This window comes from Polyergus mexicanus, unplaced genomic scaffold (genome assembly GCF_030449975.1).
Source record: "Polyergus mexicanus isolate NDT 795.1 unplaced genomic scaffold, iyPolMexi1.0 SCAF_18, whole genome shotgun sequence".
Classification (NCBI taxonomy): domain Eukaryota; kingdom Metazoa; phylum Arthropoda; class Insecta; order Hymenoptera; family Formicidae; genus Polyergus; species Polyergus mexicanus.
The window spans coordinates 2,237,599-2,256,996 of NW_027223338.1; the positions used below are offsets into that span (position 1 = coordinate 2,237,599).

At 37.3% G+C, this 19,398-nt stretch overlaps 2 protein-coding genes across 5 annotated transcripts; both read right to left on the reverse strand.

Annotated features, from left to right (window-relative positions):
- Positions 1 to 221: 221 nt before the first annotated feature.
- On the reverse strand, positions 222 to 15,122 carry Dnah3 (dynein axonemal heavy chain 3). 2 transcript variants are annotated; one of them, XM_070310391.1, is made up of 13 exons: positions 14,485 to 15,122; positions 14,137 to 14,366; positions 13,710 to 13,979; positions 13,236 to 13,598; positions 12,927 to 13,137; positions 12,615 to 12,842; positions 8,552 to 12,376; positions 7,842 to 8,147; positions 2,574 to 7,616; positions 2,333 to 2,490; positions 1,790 to 1,995; positions 920 to 1,482; positions 222 to 759 (listed from the first exon to the last, which is right to left on the reverse strand). In XM_070310391.1, the coding sequence occupies exons 1-13, from the start codon at positions 15,007 to 15,009 to the stop codon at positions 463 to 465; spliced, it is 12,225 nt and encodes a 4,074-aa protein (XP_070166492.1). In that variant the 5' UTR covers positions 15,010 to 15,122; the 3' UTR covers positions 222 to 462. The 2 variants fall into 2 exon arrangements, with proteins under 2 accessions (XP_070166492.1, XP_070166491.1); XM_070310390.1 differs by lacking the exons at positions 13,710 to 13,979; positions 14,137 to 14,366; positions 14,485 to 15,122 and having other exon boundaries at positions 12,927 to 13,120; positions 13,236 to 13,398.
- Positions 15,123 to 15,458: 336 nt separating this feature from the next.
- Positions 15,459 to 18,910, reverse strand: LOC138941108 (transmembrane channel-like protein 5). Of its 3 annotated transcripts, none has more exons than XM_070310469.1 (10): positions 18,782 to 18,910; positions 18,584 to 18,706; positions 18,180 to 18,505; positions 17,949 to 18,100; positions 17,654 to 17,738; positions 17,433 to 17,581; positions 16,945 to 17,335; positions 16,155 to 16,837; positions 15,928 to 16,061; positions 15,459 to 15,835 (listed from the first exon to the last, which is right to left on the reverse strand). In XM_070310469.1, exons 2-10 carry the CDS (start codon positions 18,666 to 18,668, stop codon positions 15,720 to 15,722), a joined length of 2,121 nt encoding a protein of 706 aa, XP_070166570.1. In that variant the 5' UTR covers positions 18,669 to 18,706; positions 18,782 to 18,910; the 3' UTR covers positions 15,459 to 15,719. The 3 variants fall into 3 exon arrangements, with proteins under 3 accessions (XP_070166570.1, XP_070166569.1, XP_070166571.1); XM_070310468.1 differs by having other exon boundaries at positions 15,459 to 15,851; XM_070310470.1 differs by lacking the exons at positions 18,584 to 18,706; positions 18,782 to 18,910 and having other exon boundaries at positions 15,459 to 15,851; positions 17,949 to 18,121; positions 18,180 to 18,264.
- Positions 18,911 to 19,398: the final 488 nt, after the last annotated feature.

The following is a 19,398-nucleotide window of genomic DNA, read 5'->3' on the forward strand; positions in this document are numbered from 1 at the left end:
TTTTATGAAATATATATGTATATATAAATTCTATCATAATAGACAATACGATGTATATAAGAGATTAATGAATATTATTAATGACGATAATGCGATTGTTGTTGCTAAATATATTTATAATATAGTCATATATGGTTTATACCATCCTGATCAATCCTCCAAACTTTTCTTGTAAAAAGAAAATATCCGAAAGTGCTTCTTTCCTTATAAATATATTATAAATATATTAAATGTATTATACAATAGCCTTTTTAAAAAATAATGCACATGCTATTTAACGTATAAAAAATTGCAAATTTGTCACACACACAAACTTTGATTTCTATATAAATATTACTATGTAATTAATTCTTCATTAATTCAATTCTACATTAGCTGTTCAATACATTGTCATGTGAAATGATACAATGTGAATCAATCATATATCTAATTCTCATGTCAATAATTTCATACCTATCAATTTTAATCATCGAGTTGACAAAGGGCAGCCACACCTCTGTTAATCCAATATGGTTCGTCGATATCCGTTGGAATCAAGATATATAGTATAAAATTGGAAGAATGTCCAGTAGTAGCTAATACACCACGTCTAGCGCTCGTTTTGTATACTGGACAATGATAAATGTCTCTTATATCGAATTTACTTTTTATACCGGGTTTTAACCATATAATGGGTAGCACATCGAACATTATTTTAGGCTTAGATTCGTCCAGTAGTCTCGTCTCTCTGTTCCATCGAGCTCCTTCCAGGAAAAGACCCTGAAGAAAAACAGGTAAAAATTAATCGATAGTAAAAAGTCTAATATAAATGAGGATGCGTCATCACTGCAAGATAATAGTGTAAAAACTTCAATTTAAAATTGGATTTTAATTTTAAAGTTCTAATTTAAGAAATATATATTTGCGAAATTTTACATACGGTGATATAAACGCCGTGGGAGGGGGCAGTGTCGACGCTTGATTCGAACGGGGTGATCTCGAATTCAAAGTCTAGCTGATCGATCGGTATCCTATGCTTGCGAGCGTAATTTTGCAACACCGCCGTCAAAAATGACTGCGTGAAAAAGAAACCGGATATCCAAAATACGTTTGGTGCATCGTGGTCGATCCAATTTTGCAAAAATTGCAATCTTGCCAACAGATCGTTCACGTAATTACCGAGCGGCTTCAAGCTAGGATATGACTTTCTGTCCCAAGCGAGCGGCACTTTACCGATACTCATGCTAACGTAGACTTCCTCCAGTTCTAGTGACATCAGCACCTGTCCTTTGATGGCCTTTCGCACATTGCTCAACGTTTCTTTGATGACATCGGTAAGCTCGTTGAATCTAACAAGTTCTTGACGCAACACCGTATTCATGCTATTTATATAGAGTACCGGATACTTATTCGACGCGGACTCAATATCAAATTGCGGTCGCATCTTTGATAAGATCTCACCGGCCAGAGCGAAAACCACTTCATCCGTGTCTCTCTCGACACCTGGTAAAAAAACAGTAAAAATTTTTATTGTAGAATATAATCATATGTTAAAGTTATACCGTTTCAATTTTATACATGATACAGAAAGATTGCGCAATAATATTTGCAGTCTTTTTGTAACGAAATGTCTCTACAATGCTTCTATAATGGTAATTGCAGATAATGCAGCATAGAGCGAAAGTATTAATATTGAAAGCAACATAAAAACTGTGCATAATAAACACGGCATATGATTTGGAAAAAGTAGAGGGAAAAATTTAAATAATTAGAGAAACTAAAATAGCTACACATATGTCATTTTACTCACCTACTCCGCTAATTTGTGGCTGAGTCAAAAGCGCACCGGCCAACAGTTGCTTTGCTTCTCGATTATCCTTCGCTATGTCCGCATTCTCGTGCAAACCAAAGACTTCCGGCATCTGATTGATAGGTAAACTGCGAATATATTTCAGACATCCTTCGTAATCGGTATCTTCCGGCATATGATAAATTCCGCTCGGAGAAAAAGGGTATCTACGTAAAAAATATGAATTATATAGAATGTTGTGAGAAAAAAATTCATGAGCATATTATTTGACAAAAATTTGGAGTCAGTTTTCTTTTAATAAAAAATTAGTCAGCTTTCTTATAATTTTTTTGTTATTTTTCACGTTACAAATACTTTGGCTTGCAATTTTTGAAATTTTATTGAGATAAATCTCTAGAAATTAAATAAAGAAGAAGGTTTTCTCTCTCTCATCTATTTTTATTCAAACTTGAACTTTATTTTTGTGAAAAAAAAATCGATTTCAAATTGTTCAAAGAATTTTTAGATTTTTTAATTCTATCTAAGGTTAAAAACAAATATTACCGTTTCTGTGTAATAACTTTGGGATTGTAAAAATTCTTCAGCAACGAATTCAGCAGACGTCTATCTTTATCATCGGTCACCCTTCCTCCATAATTGCATTCTCCCGTCAGATAAATGAGTGCATCGAATGGCACTTCATCGTAATCATTTAAAAATAGCTAGATCAACAAGGTAATACATTATATAATAATTTAATTTCATAATAATATTTATCAATTAATAAAAAAATGCTAGCGCGTACTTGCAATTGTAGAATACTGATGCGCAAATCAGACTCGTTGAATTCGTAAGGTATGTTCCAGCCGAGTGGACCAAAACTTCGTCTTTCCTGAACTACCGCGTGGAAGAAGCATAGAGAAAATAGCAATCTTCTCCATTCTACCACTTTCGTACACTCGCGAAAGAATTTAGGATCTGATATGGGATCGTTCAGGTAACTTCGCAGCAGATTGCTCTTCAGCCCTTTTGGTGGTTCGTTTGTCATCTTGACGCCGTTCTGTAATATGGATACCGGAAATCCTTTGGACGGATAACTAGTCAGCCATATTCGAAAATCGCGATGCGTATTTTCGGGCACGATGATCTCATCACATATCCGATCAAGTTCCTTCATCCATGAAATGGCGAGATGGCAGTTTTGCAAAATAACCCACTCGCCACTTTTAATACCTCTCTCAATCATGCCGGTCGCGATGGGGCCTTGGCCTTGACCAAGCGATATCGTCATGAGATTCTGCTTTGAAATTCCACGATCCTCGGCAAACTTTATCAGACCGGCCATCGGATCTGAACCAGGTGAGAGCACAAAGATGAGCGGTGTAACATTGCTCGAGTCGTTGTACGAGCTCTGGAGATCAAATGGCGGCGGTTCCATGAACGACGCGCCTATATGATGAATGACGAATGTTTGAACAGCAGCGACCATCTTATCCGTCCTCACGCATCTCAGGATCACGAGTTTCCTCAAGCTCTCGGTCTCATGTTCGAAAGGCGGTGGAAATGGATGCTCTTGCGGATTGGATAGATCGTAATACGTTTTCCACTGTGATATGTTGGACTGGAAGGACTCTCTCAATTTTTCGAGACCCGGTAAGAGGCTAGCTCTCACTATTTCGGACCAAGATTTATCGGATAACCATAAGGGGTCAGGATTAGGATAAGGATTGTCGAAAGACACTCCACCCGTCAATAAAAATACCCAGAGATCTTCCTCCAGTTTGCGAACAGCACGTAGCAGACCGGCGCAGAGGACTAAAGAAAATATCAACTTGTCTTTTTCAAACAGAGATCGACATACGTTTCTATAAATGCTTGCAGTGAAGTATGAATTGAGACTGTTCATTCGTATGTCCAGATTATCTGATTGCTCGCTATTGGCTATTGCCGTGACGTAGAGATGCAGAAACCATGGTAGCGAGTACTGGTACATAGGATCGATATTGGCCAATTCGGAGATGCAGAAAAAGAGAACCGCTCCATGTTTTGAAACCGGCTGATAGCCATTGCGAGCTTCATCTATCTCCTCCGAAGTTTTCACCGCGATCTCTTGTTTCGCCTGAATATCTTCTGACAGCACCTTCGAAGTCGAGAGTATTTTGATAGCGGTTTCGTCTTCAAGTATATTGCCTTCCGATGTCGTGAGAACCTCCAAGATCTTATCCTCGATCTCCTTCAAGATTTTTCTGTTGTTCGCTCCTTCCACTATTAACTGATTTTTCTTTTCCTCCAAAGTCGGTAGCTCTTTGGCTACGACTATACCTAATAATTGATCCTGCAGACCTTGAGGTGTAATCATAAAATTCAATAAAGTTACCTTCACCGCGATCTCGGGCAAGTAATGCGGATTTCGAAGGCGTGTAGTGATGTAGAATCGAAAGTTTGGATTGTAATCCAGTACAGTCTCGCCAAACTTTATATATAACACTCCACGTTGCTTGTATACATTCTTTAACAATACAGGTTCTAAAATCGCGTCAATCTCTTCTAGAATATTCTCCAACAGCACTGGAATTCCTAATTGAATGGAAGTCTCCATCACTCTCACATAATTGGGATCTGTGAGTTTAATCACTGCCAGTTTATTTGGTTTTTCCATGTTTTTTATCCACTTATTCGCCTGATTCTGTGGATCTATCATGAGTGGCCAGCGATCGGCGTGCTTTATGATTATTCCATTTTCCACTGAGAAATTGTCGGCCGGTAACCCATGAATAGTCCAGCCTCTAATTTCTATCGCCTCGCCCAATATATCGATCAGATTGAACTTAGTGCCACATGGTATAGCTGCTTTCACGCAAGAAGCATGCCACTGGCTAATTAATTTGTTCCTATATTCCACTGTAAACGCTCCTAGATAAGCTACCATCCCAGATGATAATAGAACGTCTCCGATCACGTTACCTAGGCTGGCGCCCAGTTTACTAGCGGTCTCGCTCCATCTACTCTTTTCGCCACTCAAACCACCCAATAGTTTCTCCGCCCTTTCCAATTTCTGTCTGCAATAATCGATCTGATCCTCGAGCTTTTTCTTCTCGCGCATACATTCGGCAAACTCATCGTTCAGAGATTGCAGCTTCTGCGTTACCTCTTGTAGTAGAGCTCTCTTTTCGTTGAGCATTTCCATCTGTGTGGCCAGTGCGGCCTCGGCTTCCGCTAGCATCGCTTTCTTTGGTGCTACGACCTTAATTACGCGATCATATACTTCCATGGCACGCACCCACTTGCAAAGACCCTCGCAGGCGGTAGAAACCTTCTTAATCGCTTCCGGCTGAAAACTTCGATCATTTATGAACTTTTCGCGAATGCGCTTCATATACGCAGGTGGTATATTGTCCTTATCGAAGTTTTTCAGGTTCTCCAAAAATTTCATGTCGCCCAGCAGCTTGATCGATGCGGGCCAGTAGTCATCTATCGTTTGGCCAGTGGTCGGATCCTGAACTCGCTCCGGCTTTACGCCTTTCAGCACACAAACTGCCTCCATCACCAATCTAACACCAGCTGGCGGAGCCTTCATCGCCTTCACGATCGTGATATCTGCCGGCTTCAGAGTATCTAATGCCGCCAGAGCAGCTTCTAGTGCTGGAGTAGCTTCCGCCAAGTCGCTCTCACAATCGTCTTTGATGGCCTGTGCAGCTGCTGCCGCTTCGTTCGCTAAAGCCTCATCGGCCGCTACGATTTCCTTCTTCGCTTCCACATTGATGGTGTCTTGTTCGATTCGGATCATTAGTTTGTCGCTCAGTTGCGATTGCGCCAATAACTTGGGCTGCAGCTGTTGTAGCTCGTCTTGCATGATCGCTACCTGGCCGGCGGCAAAGTCCAGCTTTTCCAGACCGGTCTCATAGCGATTCTGTTGGATGGTGATCTGTTCGATTTTTTGTCCGTATAATCTATATAGGGATTTGATTAACTGCAGAAAACTCGTGGGTGTCACATAATACCGTCTGCTGTACGTCAAATAGTAATCCTCGCTTGTTATTGAGACGCTTGTATGGAATTGTTTGCAAATTTGCACGCATTTTTCTCGCAGTTCCGAGCCAATATCTAGATCTCTTAATGATATCCTGGCTACTCTCTCGAGGGCGTCTTCAGGCCACAATGTGTACCAATCGATGGTGCAACAATTGATCAGCGACGGAAACATCCTGAGACGATTCCGAAATGCCTCGCCTATTGGTGACATTGTTAAAATTATATGAAGATTTTTTTTAATTCTCTCAATGAAGAGGTTGTAGAGTGCCATCGGTGTCGTTTCCGCCTTTTTACCACCGCTCACGTCTCGCGCCACAGTCATCATTTTTTCCAATATCTCCGCCTTCTCCTCTATCGCGTACAAGTTGGGCACGTCTGCAGTGTTCAAAATCATGTTGATATCCTCAATAAAAGACTCGTCCTTGATTTGATGATCGCCGAAAATGAAAACGGTAGGTTTGCCATCGCAGCCAACGCGCAATAATAAGTACTTCAAATCTTCTCGCCATTCAGGCATTTCATAAGTCCTCGTGATCTCAATTTGCTGTATCAGATATTCGCACATGCTAGTCGCTAGTCTGGCACAAGAGTTACGACCGGAACCACCCACTCCAACGAGCAGAACATGACCGTTATCCTGTAGTAGTATACGAGATATGCGAGAGATGTGTTCGATCGCATATCGAAATAACACCAGATTCATTGGCGTCTGCGAAACCGCGTTATATTCAGCCAGATAGTAATCCATCTTCTCTTGAAGATCTTCCAAATTCGTTACCTCATCGTATATTTTTGGATCGGCATCAGGTTCAATATAATTGCCGAAGAAAAGATTGCGAATATGAGAACTCGTAATCATCTTCTCGCCCGGTTTCAGCAAACTGACGAGCACCTTCTCCAACGGCTGGCGCAACTTATCGTAGCATGTGTATCGCACCATTTTAAATAACATCTCACGATCGGTGTCATCTATTAGCCTGTCATGAAAAACTCGATATACCTCATGAATCCACAATCTGATGAGTTTGTCAGGATCTTTCAATCTAGCGGCCGGTACGAGAAGCACGCCGCCAATAACCCGATTAAAGTCACGTAAGTTGAACTTGTAATGACTTTTTGACGGTATCGGCAAAAAGTTTTTGATGGCCGCAAGAAACACATCCATAGTAGCGTTCACTACCATTTTGCCCAATCGTGAAACTTCCATAATGAAGCCCTTTGCAAAGTGCCAATCGAGAATTGATGAGAAGATCTTGGTCATCGTGGCTTCCTCGAAGGAATCGATACCGATTACGTGCATGTGACGAGTGAATCTCGGTGTTACGATATTCGAGCCGCCTCCAGGTGGTATCATAGCTGTAATCAGCAAGATATCCACCAGATACAGAATCGAAGTATCCTTCGGATCAAACCAGTAGCCATGATCTATCCATTGACGAAGCAGTTCTATTGGCGGTTGAGCGCCATAGATTTCCACTTGCGGCATGCTGAGATCATCTACAAACAATACGCACTTCTTTCCCATGGCAGGACCATAGACCCCTTTTCTCCTTCTATCTAACTTCGACATGACTATCTCTTGTGTTAGCGGCGCGTTGGTACGAGCGCTGAAGTTTATAACGTTCTCCAGGAATTTCTCCCGAGGCAACGACATGAGATAATTCAGTATGATAGCGGACTTGCCAGTGCCCGTTGGACCCACAAACAAAATCGGAATCGATCTGTGCATAAATTGTTTGATGAAGAAATGCTGAATGGATGTCTCGGTTGTCTGGATGATCAGCTCGCTGGCTTTCGCTGTTGCTAATAAAGGTGCCTGAAAAAAGTACGCATATAAATATCAATTTCAAGTTTCTTATTCTGTCTTATTTTTCTCTATGGATTTTAAAAATATTTCAGTTAAAAATGAATTTTTATTATTTCCCCTTTGATATTTATTGTATAAAAAAACGATTATTAAACGTAGAAATTGTTAGAAACAATCGTTGTTCTTTTTCAAATTTTTTTGCTTTTTGATAGACGTGCTCGCTTTTTTTAATACCTGCTGCATAGTATCTATCCAAGATATCCAACAGCCGTTGTTCCTCTTGTCGTAAATCCAATCATACACCGTACCTCTATCGGGAAAGATTTGTTGCTTTGTCAGCTTGAACACCTTCGGCTTAGGATACTTGTCGATATTACCGAGTAATAGTTTTCGTAGATACATGTCGAAGATTTTTCTGCTGTCGCTCATTAATGTTGAGCACATGCCCCAAACTATGCTGAAGAGTAACACGCACTGAAGCCACACTGTGCTCACTTGCGTTTCCTCTGCTAACATCATACTGAATACTCTTGTAAAAGACTATCGCATAATAAAAATATATTAAAATACACGAAAAAATATATATATATATATATATATATATATATATATATATATATAATTATTTAAAATTGTTATACATTGGAAAAAAAATATGTTAGATTATATATATGAAATATTTCTTTTTTTTCTATCAAATCCGGTTTTAAGTAAAAAACAGTTTTACAGAAAGAAAATTGATAAAACTTGTTATTAGATGATAATTCTATTAATTAATAACTAACAAATTAACAGTAAATGTTTTTTGCAAATTAGTATCAAACTTTTTAGAAATTGTATATAATTTTGTGTTTAATTGTATTTGACAAACTTTTCACAGCTTTTAACGCTGTAATAATGCGACGAATCAAATATAAATTTTTTAACGTTAAAATATTACTTACCAAAAACATATGCATCTCCGATATATCAATAAAAGTGTTACAATTATAATAAATAAAACGCAATATCGGTTCGGTCAACCATTCGATCAATTCGATAACGAGTTCGTACTGTTCAAACAATAATTTCTCTTTCAGATGTTTCTTGTAAGATTCGAGAATAGATGGCCAACCCAATTGAGAAGGCTCCATATAAATCATGCCGCATCTGCTGACGGTAGCTGGTGAGGCATGCTCGAGATCAGCCGGCTCAAACAGCATACTCATCTTGATGGACATCTGTATAATTTCGCCGGACATTAAGCAGAGTTTTTTGTTGTCATCCAACACGGTGTTCATACTCTCTATCCAAATCGCATCCACCGGACCATCAAACACAATCCATTTACGTTCCAATGAAGAAGACTGTGCGTATTCGCGAAACGTATTAGCCAATACGCCATCGCTCCATTCGTGCGACAACGGATCAAAACTACCGTACAATTGGTTCAGCGTAATGGCTTTAGGATTGATCACTCGGTAAATCGTACGATATTCCCGCATCGTGGCTTTTCGTATACTCGACAGATCACCTAGGGCATCGGCCAATGTTTGATAAGCCTGAGTCTTTCCGCCCAAAGCCTTGCCAACGATCATCAGACCATGTCGTACGAGTATCATTTCGTAGATCTGTACAATCTTCTCCACGTACCAATCGATAGCCTGTAGATTCCGTTTCTCCAGATTGATTTTCAGCATATTTATCAATTCATCACGTTCCGGTTGAGGTAGTTGCACGTCCGGGAAGAGATCTGTGTAAATGCCGTTGAAAAGAAAAACGTCCTGAGACAGAAATTTGGGCAGATTGACGTCCACGATGGCGCGAAGAACCAAGATAGACTCGTTGCGTTTCGGATATTTAAGTTTCAGATTACCGGCCGCTATCAGCACGGTCTTGACAGCTCGCATGCCATAATCATAGTGATTTTGTGAACTCAACTGCTCGGAGCACAATTTGTAAGTATGAACTATTTTCTCCGCAAGATTTTTGGCGTCCGTGAAGCCATACGAATACAAAGTGATCTCGCCAATCATGGCATAATCCGGCACCATCATCGCCACCGTTCGGAACAGAGCCTTCAGATTGTCCGGCAATTCTTGCCGACCGGCATAGCCCGGATTCATCGTTATGATCACGTTGCAAGTAGGATTCAGTTTCAATTCGGTGCCCTCGAACACAAATTTATCCAATTTCATGCTTATCGCCAACTGTATCGACAATATTTGTTGCGCGATCACGGATAGCACTTCCAAGTCGATTCTGTTAAATTCATCGAAACATGCCCAGGCTCCGGATTGAGCAATACCCTTAAAAAATTTGCCCATCGCTTTGAAATCTAATCCTTCGGAGCAGTTGAACACGACACATTGCTTAGCCACGGCCTTGGCGAGATCCTTGGCTGTTTCCGTTTTGCCAGTGCCTGCAGGTCCCTCTGGTGAGCCACCAAGGTTCAGCTTCAATGCGCCCATTAAAGTCCTGTAGCATCGGTCCGTCAACGGCGTGATTACCAATCTAGACGTGTTGCCGAGATACTCGAAGGCATACATAATGTTAGTCGTAATCATAGAGACAGTGATACAGTCGTCCAGCCAATAATAGCGCAGCTGCGCTATCCAATTAAAATCTAAGGGATTGTCTACTTGCTTATCGACCAGCAACTTCACCACATCTCGAGCATGCACATCTATTACTATTAAAGCGTTTAATGTTATCCTGGCGCCGGGTTCCAATTTGCCGCGTACAAGTTCTACGATATCTTCTATTTGATCGGTACATTTGTGCAAGTAAGACGCTGTAGAGCGATCTTCAAAAGATTCATACACCTCGCTGGTCCAATGTATCTGACTACTGCAAATGACAATCTGACCGGGCCACGCAAGCACCCATTCCTCGCGCATGGCCTCAAAGTAAGCAATTATACTCTCCTCGGCTATGTCGCGCATTGAGATTACCATGAGTTCCTCAACTTGGCAAAGCCATCTCTCAACCATACCTTTCGCATCAGCAGGGTAAATCTTACCGCTCAGAGGCACGTACTCTTCTTCAGCCGACAGCATGCCAATAATCTCCTCATCTTTGGTAAAGCGGAGTTTACTGATACCCTCAAAGCACTTTCGCAAATGAGGTTGAACTCGCTGCGGATCTTTGGTCTCGGATAGTATTTCCAAAAGTTCGTCGTTCGACAGGAAAAAGAATCGCGGGAAGAACAGACGCTTCTTCTCTAAGTAATCGCTCAAACCCCTTTGGATCTCCTCGAGCAGTAAGTTACAGAGCTTGAATTCCTGCAACATGTTCGGCATTGCAGTAGCATCGATCACTCGTTTATTATCCAAGACGTATAACATGATGTTGCGCCAGATCTTATCAATTTTACGAAAATTTCTCGATTCGGTCGGCATCTGACGCATGATGTCCTCACTGCTGAATATTGGCTCCAGATACATCCACGTGGCCTGACAAAGCAGCCACTGATCGATGATATCTTGCATCATTATCAGTTTCTCTTCCCACTGTTGCATTTCCTCTTCAAACGCCTTCACGAAAGGCGAACTGCGCATGGTTTGTGCCTTGAGTATATGATCATCCAGTAACATCTGTATGTCATCCACGGCGGTTAGTATGGCCACGCCAGTTTCGCGATAAAGAATTAACTCGAAGTATACTTCTTGCCATTCTTCCTTCATCTTCTGCAGATTTCGTTGCAAAGTGTATTCCTTTGTGGCCGCAGAAGCTATCTCTTCCAACTTAGCGATGTAAGCGGATAAACCATACTCTATCATTTCCGATAAATTACTAATGTCTGTTAATATTATAGTGACGTCGACAATTTTGCTGATTGCTTCCCAATGTCGGACTTGCAGACCCGGCGTACAAATAATTTGCAATACTGGGATAAATTGTCGGAATTTCTCCACTTTACCGCGCACCATTTCGGCAACACGCCTCGCACCCGGCACCTCCGTAAGCACACGTGACAATTTATACAGAATTCGCCATGTGTTCTCAGTTTCCTCGCGTATTTGTTCGGCGTCTAAACCTATGAACGGACCGTAGAACCATTTATCATAGTTTCGGTGGAAATCTAAAGCAGTGTGCCAAAGCTTGTTGAAGGTATCCACTGTACTAGACATGGTCGGCAACTCCATGTATGGGCTTAACTCCATGTCAAGCAATCCCTCCTCTTCGTTGATCTCCTCAGCTTCTTTACGTATCTCGGCCATGGTTGCGGAGATATGTTCAATCTCCTCCACGGCCTGCTCCATTTCTTCCATTGTAAGAACCGGCGGATCCTTCCGTTTAAACTGCTCGATCACCAGTTGCATCGTAGTTATCCTTTTCTCGAAGGTGTCTCGTCTCGTGCGAAGCAGCGTTTCCAAGAAATCTTTTCTCATGTTCAATCTGTTGCTTGCCAGTTCCATCACAATCTCCATTTCCTTCGGCCAAGTAATGGTACGCGAGTTTAAGTGAATGTCCTCGTCTGAAAGTGGCTGGTGATCGAAGAGAAACAATGTTAGCTCAATTGAACGAGCTAATCGTCTTTTCAAATTGAACATCGTTGTATCACGGCTCTCGCATAGGTAATTGTATAGTTCGACCACCTGCTGCGTTGTTTCTGGCATTTTCGAGATATTCTCCGCTATCTCATCAAAGGTCGAGCACAATTCGCGATTGTTGATTCGTAGCTCATCCGCGAAGAAATTGCATATTCTACTTCGAAGCGTGAACAGAATTTCTCTCATTGTATCATTCACGGCATCGCAATCGATTTCGATCATGTTCAGTGGGATCTAATGTAAAAGGAATATCCAAATTATGTACATTATTATTAATTTCTGCAAAGCAATTACGAGAAAAAAGTCATATAGCATTATAAATCTTTTTCTTTTTCTGAAAATTCATTTATTGATTTTACATACACGCAATTTGAACGCGACGAAAATGATTTCAAAAAACTTTTTAAGTTTTTAGTTGTATGAAAAAAATTTTTTCGCAAAAAAATTCAAAATTTAATTTAAAAAAACTTACTTTACATCGAAACATAGAAATCTCTTTTCGCAGAGTGTCATAAGCCTTTATATGTTGCTCGAAGTCTCGCAACAATGGTACAGGCTCGAGCTTAAAAAAATTATCCAATTTTTTTTCAGCTATTCCGCTCGTAATATACAGCAAGTTTTCGTAACATTTGAGATAACTATCGGGACCGGTTATATGCTTAGCGATCACGTCTAATACATCGCTGATGACTTTCAATACCTGCAGTAATAAGGATATGCGCGATTATAACATTTATCAACTGTTTGCACCGGACAAAATTTTATATTATAATATAATAATTACCGTATCTTCAAAGCGCGAGATGGGGAATAGATAACTTGTCTGCTTTAATTCCGGAAATAGAATAGTTTCAATTTTAGGTATTGTAGCGCCCACCTTAATGATCTTGTCGAAACATCGCGAGATCGTAGTGTGCAATTCCAGGATGCTCGGGCTGCAGCGTAATTTCGTTGTGAAGAGTTGCGGTTCTACTTTCACTGTTATGAAAGGAGTTCTACAATATAATGTGTATCATGTGTATTTGAATTCATTAATAAATTTTCAACAAATATTCACTTTTATATATCAGGAACAAAAATCACCGATTCTTACTCAAGAAACATGAGCTCCTTATAATCTCCTTCGAATGCATTGCCAGCTTTGTACCGCATGAAGAAGTCTCTGACATCTTCCAGCGTTTTCATTATCGTAATTCGTAGTTGCTTTGATAATAGGGAATTGACGCTGCGAAAGTATTTTTCGATCATTGCGGTAGACGCATCCGGCCGCATCTCGAAGTATTGCGACCAAGCATATTTCTTTTCGAAAAAAATTTCTGCTACGTCGGCCAACCATTCTTTAACGAAAACATTGGTGGCAGCGGCGCATAGGGCATTCAATTTCGGTTCGATTTCCGCAGCCGGAACTGGAAATGTGCCGAAATCTTGCATGCGAATGATTCTTATTTGACGATATCTAAAATAAGATTCATTAGTTTAGCAAAAAAAATAAAGATTATTTTCAATAAATTGTGTTTAAAAGATAAAAAAATTCTTTTTTTTTGGCTGGCTCATCGCGTGATCTTACTTTAAAAACCATAGATCGCGGATGTCCCTCAATATCGTATTTCCGATAAAAAGACATTGTCGCATTGAATGACCTGCTGTAACTTTGGATTGATGCCAAGGTACTGGTGAACGAATGCACAAAATGGGAAATTCGATAGGCAGGATTTCGATAGATAAACGTTTCCGTTCATCGGAATCCATTAGAATATAATTCACTATCGCAGAACGAAGGCTGTGTTTATAATCATCGATTATTTCCAGTTCCAAATTTTTTGTTATCTTATCAAAACTAGAAAATACATATCACTATTTAATAAAGCCATCCTATGAACTTATCGCAGTTGTTAAAATGCACAGTATATTTATGAAAATGATTTAAACTATTTTAATTTTACAGAACATTGGTCAGCGCCGTTCTTCAATATTTAAATATGAGAAAAACATACTCTTCACGTTCTTGCAATTTACCAACGATACGTCTCTTTGCTGCATCAATATTAGCATAATCGTATGGTTGTAAATGATGATCATTTATGCAGTAATCTCTGAGATAAACTATTTTAGCCACATCCTCGGCTGTGACTATTCGTCTTTGTTCTTTATCAATTGCTGCTGTTAATTCGGTCAATTGTTCTTCGACGGATTTCGGAATTTCAGCCTCGACATAAGGTACAATCTACAATGTGATGCTATTTCTGCTATATATTTGTCAGATCAATTAAGAAAAAGATTTTTATATTTTTTTCGAAGTACTTGTTTGTGTGAGATTTACAAAAAAATATTTCTTTTTATACCTCTCGATCCAATTTTCTTTTTGTTATCCTTCCTTCATGTATGGACAACTCTTTCCTCTTTAAGGCTCTCTCTTTGCGACTCTTTTTTCGCAACCATGTGCCATCTGCTAAATCCCTCAAACTAACTATATTTTCAGGCAGGGAATCGCATTTCTTCTCTGCCGCAGCAACGGCTCTTCGTTGAACTTCTTTGTGTCGTTCTATAAGAATGCGAGGCGGAGTCGCAAACACTTTGTCAGTACTGAGAGGATACCATTGTGCAGGTTTGACTTCGCGTTTCAAGATTCCGGCCCGATGATAGTATGCTCCGGGTGTAAAGATACTGCCTATACTATCGGTAGGTTTCACATAACTGTGCCAGTGTTTATATGGAACAGTTTTTGTCCATGAAGATTCTTGTATTAATTTTGGTTTTTTCTCGAATTGCAATGCTTTCAGTGTTCCTGGCAATGAATAATCCACATGTTGTGCTACTGTTGCATTTACCTTGTCCAAGGTTCCACATATTTCTTTTTCTTCAGCCATATCCTTGTCACTCAAACTAACATATTAAAGATGCAAAATTATGCGTAAGAAACGATAAGCAGCTTCTCTGATTGTCGATAACCATTAGCAGATATTGTGAATAATGTTTTGCATTTTTATCTAATATGCCATTGTTCGATTCTTCTATTCTTAGAAAATGTATAAAAATAAATTTTCGGCAGAACTAAATATGTGTCTATACCTCTCAATATGCAACTAATGAATCTATAATCTAAAAAAAAGTGTCGAATAACAAATATATATGAAGTTATGCCTTCTTAACTCATACCTAATACGTTACATATATTTATATCACGTTACTATGACAACGACGCGGGAATTATTGGAAAAGATATAAACTCGTAGAAATTTACGAATATTCTGTATATGCCATAATATAAAAATATAAAATATCTGTTCATACATATATATATAGAGAGTATTTCCTTTCTCCCCTCAATTTGATAAATATATCGTTACACGAATATTTACGCCTATTTTTATACTATCATAAAAATTTCTTATATTAAAAATATGTTCTTATTTTATCACATACACACGTGGCACAATTTTAGATGTTTAAATTTGTAAAAGCAAAAATATTTTAAAATGATATCTCTATAAACATACATATAACTATAAGAAAATATCTTATCAATTTCTAATGTATTGACAATTTCCAATCAAATTGTCAATTAGTATATATATTATTATCTATAATCTCTCTTCGAAACTGGTCGATGGTAAATTACGTCGGCGAGACAATATAATTTCTTCATTTCCATGATTTTGCTCAGATTTAGCACATTGGGTAAGATTAATCTCGCTATGAACAAAAGTATCTAATAAAAATGGAAATGTAAATAATTTGTTATCAATAACTATATAAATATAATCATAACTTACATAGTGACTTACGTTCATTGGCAAATTTAGTGAAACTTTTCATGAGAAATTGTTTATCTTGAGATTGCAGAAGAAGCATGTTGGACAAAATTTGCAACATTTCTTTACTCGCTTGTGTTTTTGCTCGCAAACAGTACACCGTAATACTTCAAGAAAAATAATGAATAAATATCTATATCTTATTTTATATAACAATATGAATATATATGGTACCATGATAATACTAGTGAGATATTTACCACATGCCGATCAATATTGCAGCACCAGTTACCGGTCTGACAAGTTCTGATATAACACTCCAAAATGTGCTATCTCTTTTTAATGATAACATCCCATCGACGATAAAATCCCAAGTGTGAGAATAATTTCTGAACGGTCCACAGTCGTCACTTTCCACATTCGTAATGATATATCCTATTGTAAGCAACACGACGATCATGTCAATAAACGCAAGAGCCAAGAACAGAGTTTGCGTTTGCGCCGCCCGACAAAGCTGCGATGACTGTTGATAGCATTTTTTCAACTCGTATCTCTTTATATAAAACGTGAAGATCAACTTTATCACAATTATGAAAGACATCATCGGACTAAAATAGAAACTCATCCAAAAGAGTATCTGATTGTATATAAGATTCAATGTATTGCGAGCGACATCAAATTTCGGTCTGCCGATTTTCGTCGGCAATCTCTTATACAACATGGAACGTGTAAATAGCAAACATATTCCACATATGGAAGCGATGAAATCCACTATGATAAGTCGATAAATTTCTTCTCCTAAGCCCGTTTGCCAACAATGTGATGTACTGTTGATTATCCAGAACGCAAACAAGGTACCAATTATTATCGCAGCAACTGTGTGATTCCTAATAACTGTTATGTAAAGTTCCGTGCGTTTATTGTTATAGTGTTCCAGTGATACCTAAAGAGAGAGATATTAATATTATAATTATTTGTACTATATAGTTGCACATTTTATTATAATTTAATTAAGATTATTTTTATAATAGAGAAAATGTAGATACTCACTAAATAGGAAATAATTGCTGGAAAGATATGAATCATAATGGTAATAATTATTGGTACAATCATCACTGAAATGTTTCTGGATGCTCCTATCTTATAATGTTGCAATAGTAGCCAAACAAATGCACCAGCACCACAAATTATAAACATAATAATAATTGTTACACTAAGTTGCATTATAATTAGCAAAAACTTGTCAAGCCAATGTAAACGCGCGTGTTGTCTCGTTTCTGCTAACAATTTCTCCAATTCTTTGTAAATAGATGCTGATTGTAAAGCAGCAGTTTTTGGTAAAGATATATTAAAATCCCATCCACAAAATATTTTGTTACTATATAAATCGTGCACTTTTCCACGTGTTTCAATGTAAGATTTTCTATAAGAAGATATAATTCTGAAAAAGAATGTATTATTATTATTGTCACAAATAGTGAAAGAATATTCAAAGCTTAATATTTTAGTGTTTAAAATGATTAAATTTGATTACATACTTAACAGAAAGTATAATAAAAATAACTGTGTAACAAAAAAGCAGCGTTAGGAAATAGGCAGATGGAATGCTATATTTGGTCCCAAATAATGTGTTTACTGTGCCATTGGAATAAAAACCATAATACATTATTGTGTGAGACAAAGAGCCCTGCAAACCAAGATGTGATATGTGCATCATATTTAAAAAAATACATGCTACTTATAATATAATTGCACTTACACTGCCTGTTAAGAAGTCTAATACTTTAACATTATTTGGTATATGTGTTTGATTCAATGATTGTGGTAGTACAATAAAAAATATGCTGTGAACATAAAATATTCATTAATTTTTTTTTTCATTTAATATAAGAAAAACACATATAAAATACTATTTTTATTAATACCAAACAGCAATCAAAATTATAATCATTTTCTCAAAAATCCTATCTTTTAATTTCAAATAATTTTAAAGTAGTTCAAATTTATTGTTAATATACTTTTATTATAATCCTATGAAATAAAAAAGCATATACCTTAAAATGCAGGAAATTATGTTGAGAAAAAACAACCATCTCAAAAATTTAAAATATATTGCTATGCCATTTCCATTGTGACTTTCAATGGTTTTTATTGTTTGATGCCACAATTTCATTGTCAATAAGTTGTTCTGCATTATTACCCCAATCTGTGCTCAAACAATTTAACTCTATTTGGTTTATTAATTTTATAACAGAAATAATGACTTCTAAAATTAGCAGTATTACCTTTGCAAATTTTAAACTAATGTTATATTTGACCCATTTCCAATAACTAATCGATTTTTTCTTTGACTTTCGATTAATAATCGCCAATAGCTGTGACTTAACAGATTTCTTTACAATAAGACATTGTGGCATTGCTCTTAATGTTTCCATCCTGAATCGCTCTGATGTAGGATCATTCTGCATAAATTTATTACTTGATTGCAGATGATTAGCAATTGCATTAGCACACTCTTCATTAGACAATTGATTAATACTGTGCATTCTTAAAGTAGCATACGGAATGATAGCATTCATAGCATTTGATATTCTATTTGTTTCATTTTCTCCTGGAAGATATAATATTCTATTTTATGTTTATTTGCATTAACAATTTTGAAAATCAAATACTTATAAGCTATACTTACGTGCAAATTTAATTGGCAATAGTTGCTGCATTTGGATATATTGATCAGATGTGGAAAGTTTTACTTTTTGAATTACTGGAGACATTTCTATGCAATTAATATATGTTTTTTTTCAACTGCGTTCTAGAATAAAAAAAAAGAAATTTTATAAGAGGGTGCATTATAAAATATCACTTGTATGTTGTAAAATATACTCACTTTTTGTCAAAATATGTCTAATTATTCTTGTAAAAACAGAGCAGCATTGTTCAATAATGATCATTCTTAATAGCCACTCTTAATATTAGTAATGAAAAGAAATATTAAATATAGATTTTTCTACACCATAATTTCTGGAAATGATTCGATACAGATATGCGATTAGATAAAACACCTCGATGTAAAACAAAAAATTTACATAGTGATGGATAATGATTATATATATGGTTATAATTTTCTACTAAAAGATCTGCTCTATAAAATTTAATGTGTGTATATAAAATCAATTACATACCGTTTGTTCTATATATTCTATTATATCCAGAATTCTATATAGTATAATATAAAGTTTACTGATCATATTTTATACGTCATTTCGATATCATTCGACATCTTTTTGTCCAATTCTAATGATACATCAATCAACATCAATAAGGTTCTCATGAGAATCTCTCTCTATGATTTTTCAAAATTTATAATCGTAATCTCTTGTGTTTGAATAAATAAATAGTTTTTTTTTTTTTATTAAACACGATCTAACGATACTAGTGCTAAAAAAAATTATATATATATATATGATAATTTAATTGTTTTTCTAACCTAGCTAATTTTTCTCC

Excerpts from the sequence above, each read along its gene's own strand:
- LOC138941108 (XM_070310468.1), bottom strand. The coding sequence starts at position 18,668 with ATGTCTCCAGTAATTCAAAAAGTAAAACTTTCCACATCTGATCAATAT. Across the intron at positions 17,582-17,653 it reads TAGACTTCTTAACAGGCAGT|GGCTCTTTGTCTCACACAAT; the intron begins GTAAGTGCAATT and ends CTTGGTTTGCAG. Across the intron at positions 16,062-16,154 it reads GCAATATTGATCGGCATGTG|TATTACGGTGTACTGTTTGC; the intron begins GTAAATATCTCA and ends TTTTTCTTGAAG.
- Dnah3 (XM_070310391.1), bottom strand. The coding sequence starts at position 15,009 with ATGGCTGAAGAAAAAGAAATATGTGGAACCTTGGACAAGGTAAATGCA. Across the intron at positions 12,377-12,614 it reads TTTCTATGTTTCGATGTAAA|ATCCCACTGAACATGATCGA; the intron begins GTAAGTTTTTTT and ends CTTTTACATTAG. Across the intron at positions 2,491-2,573 it reads TCAGTATTCTACAATTGCAA|CTATTTTTAAATGATTACGA; the intron begins GTACGCGCTAGC and ends TTGTTGATCTAG.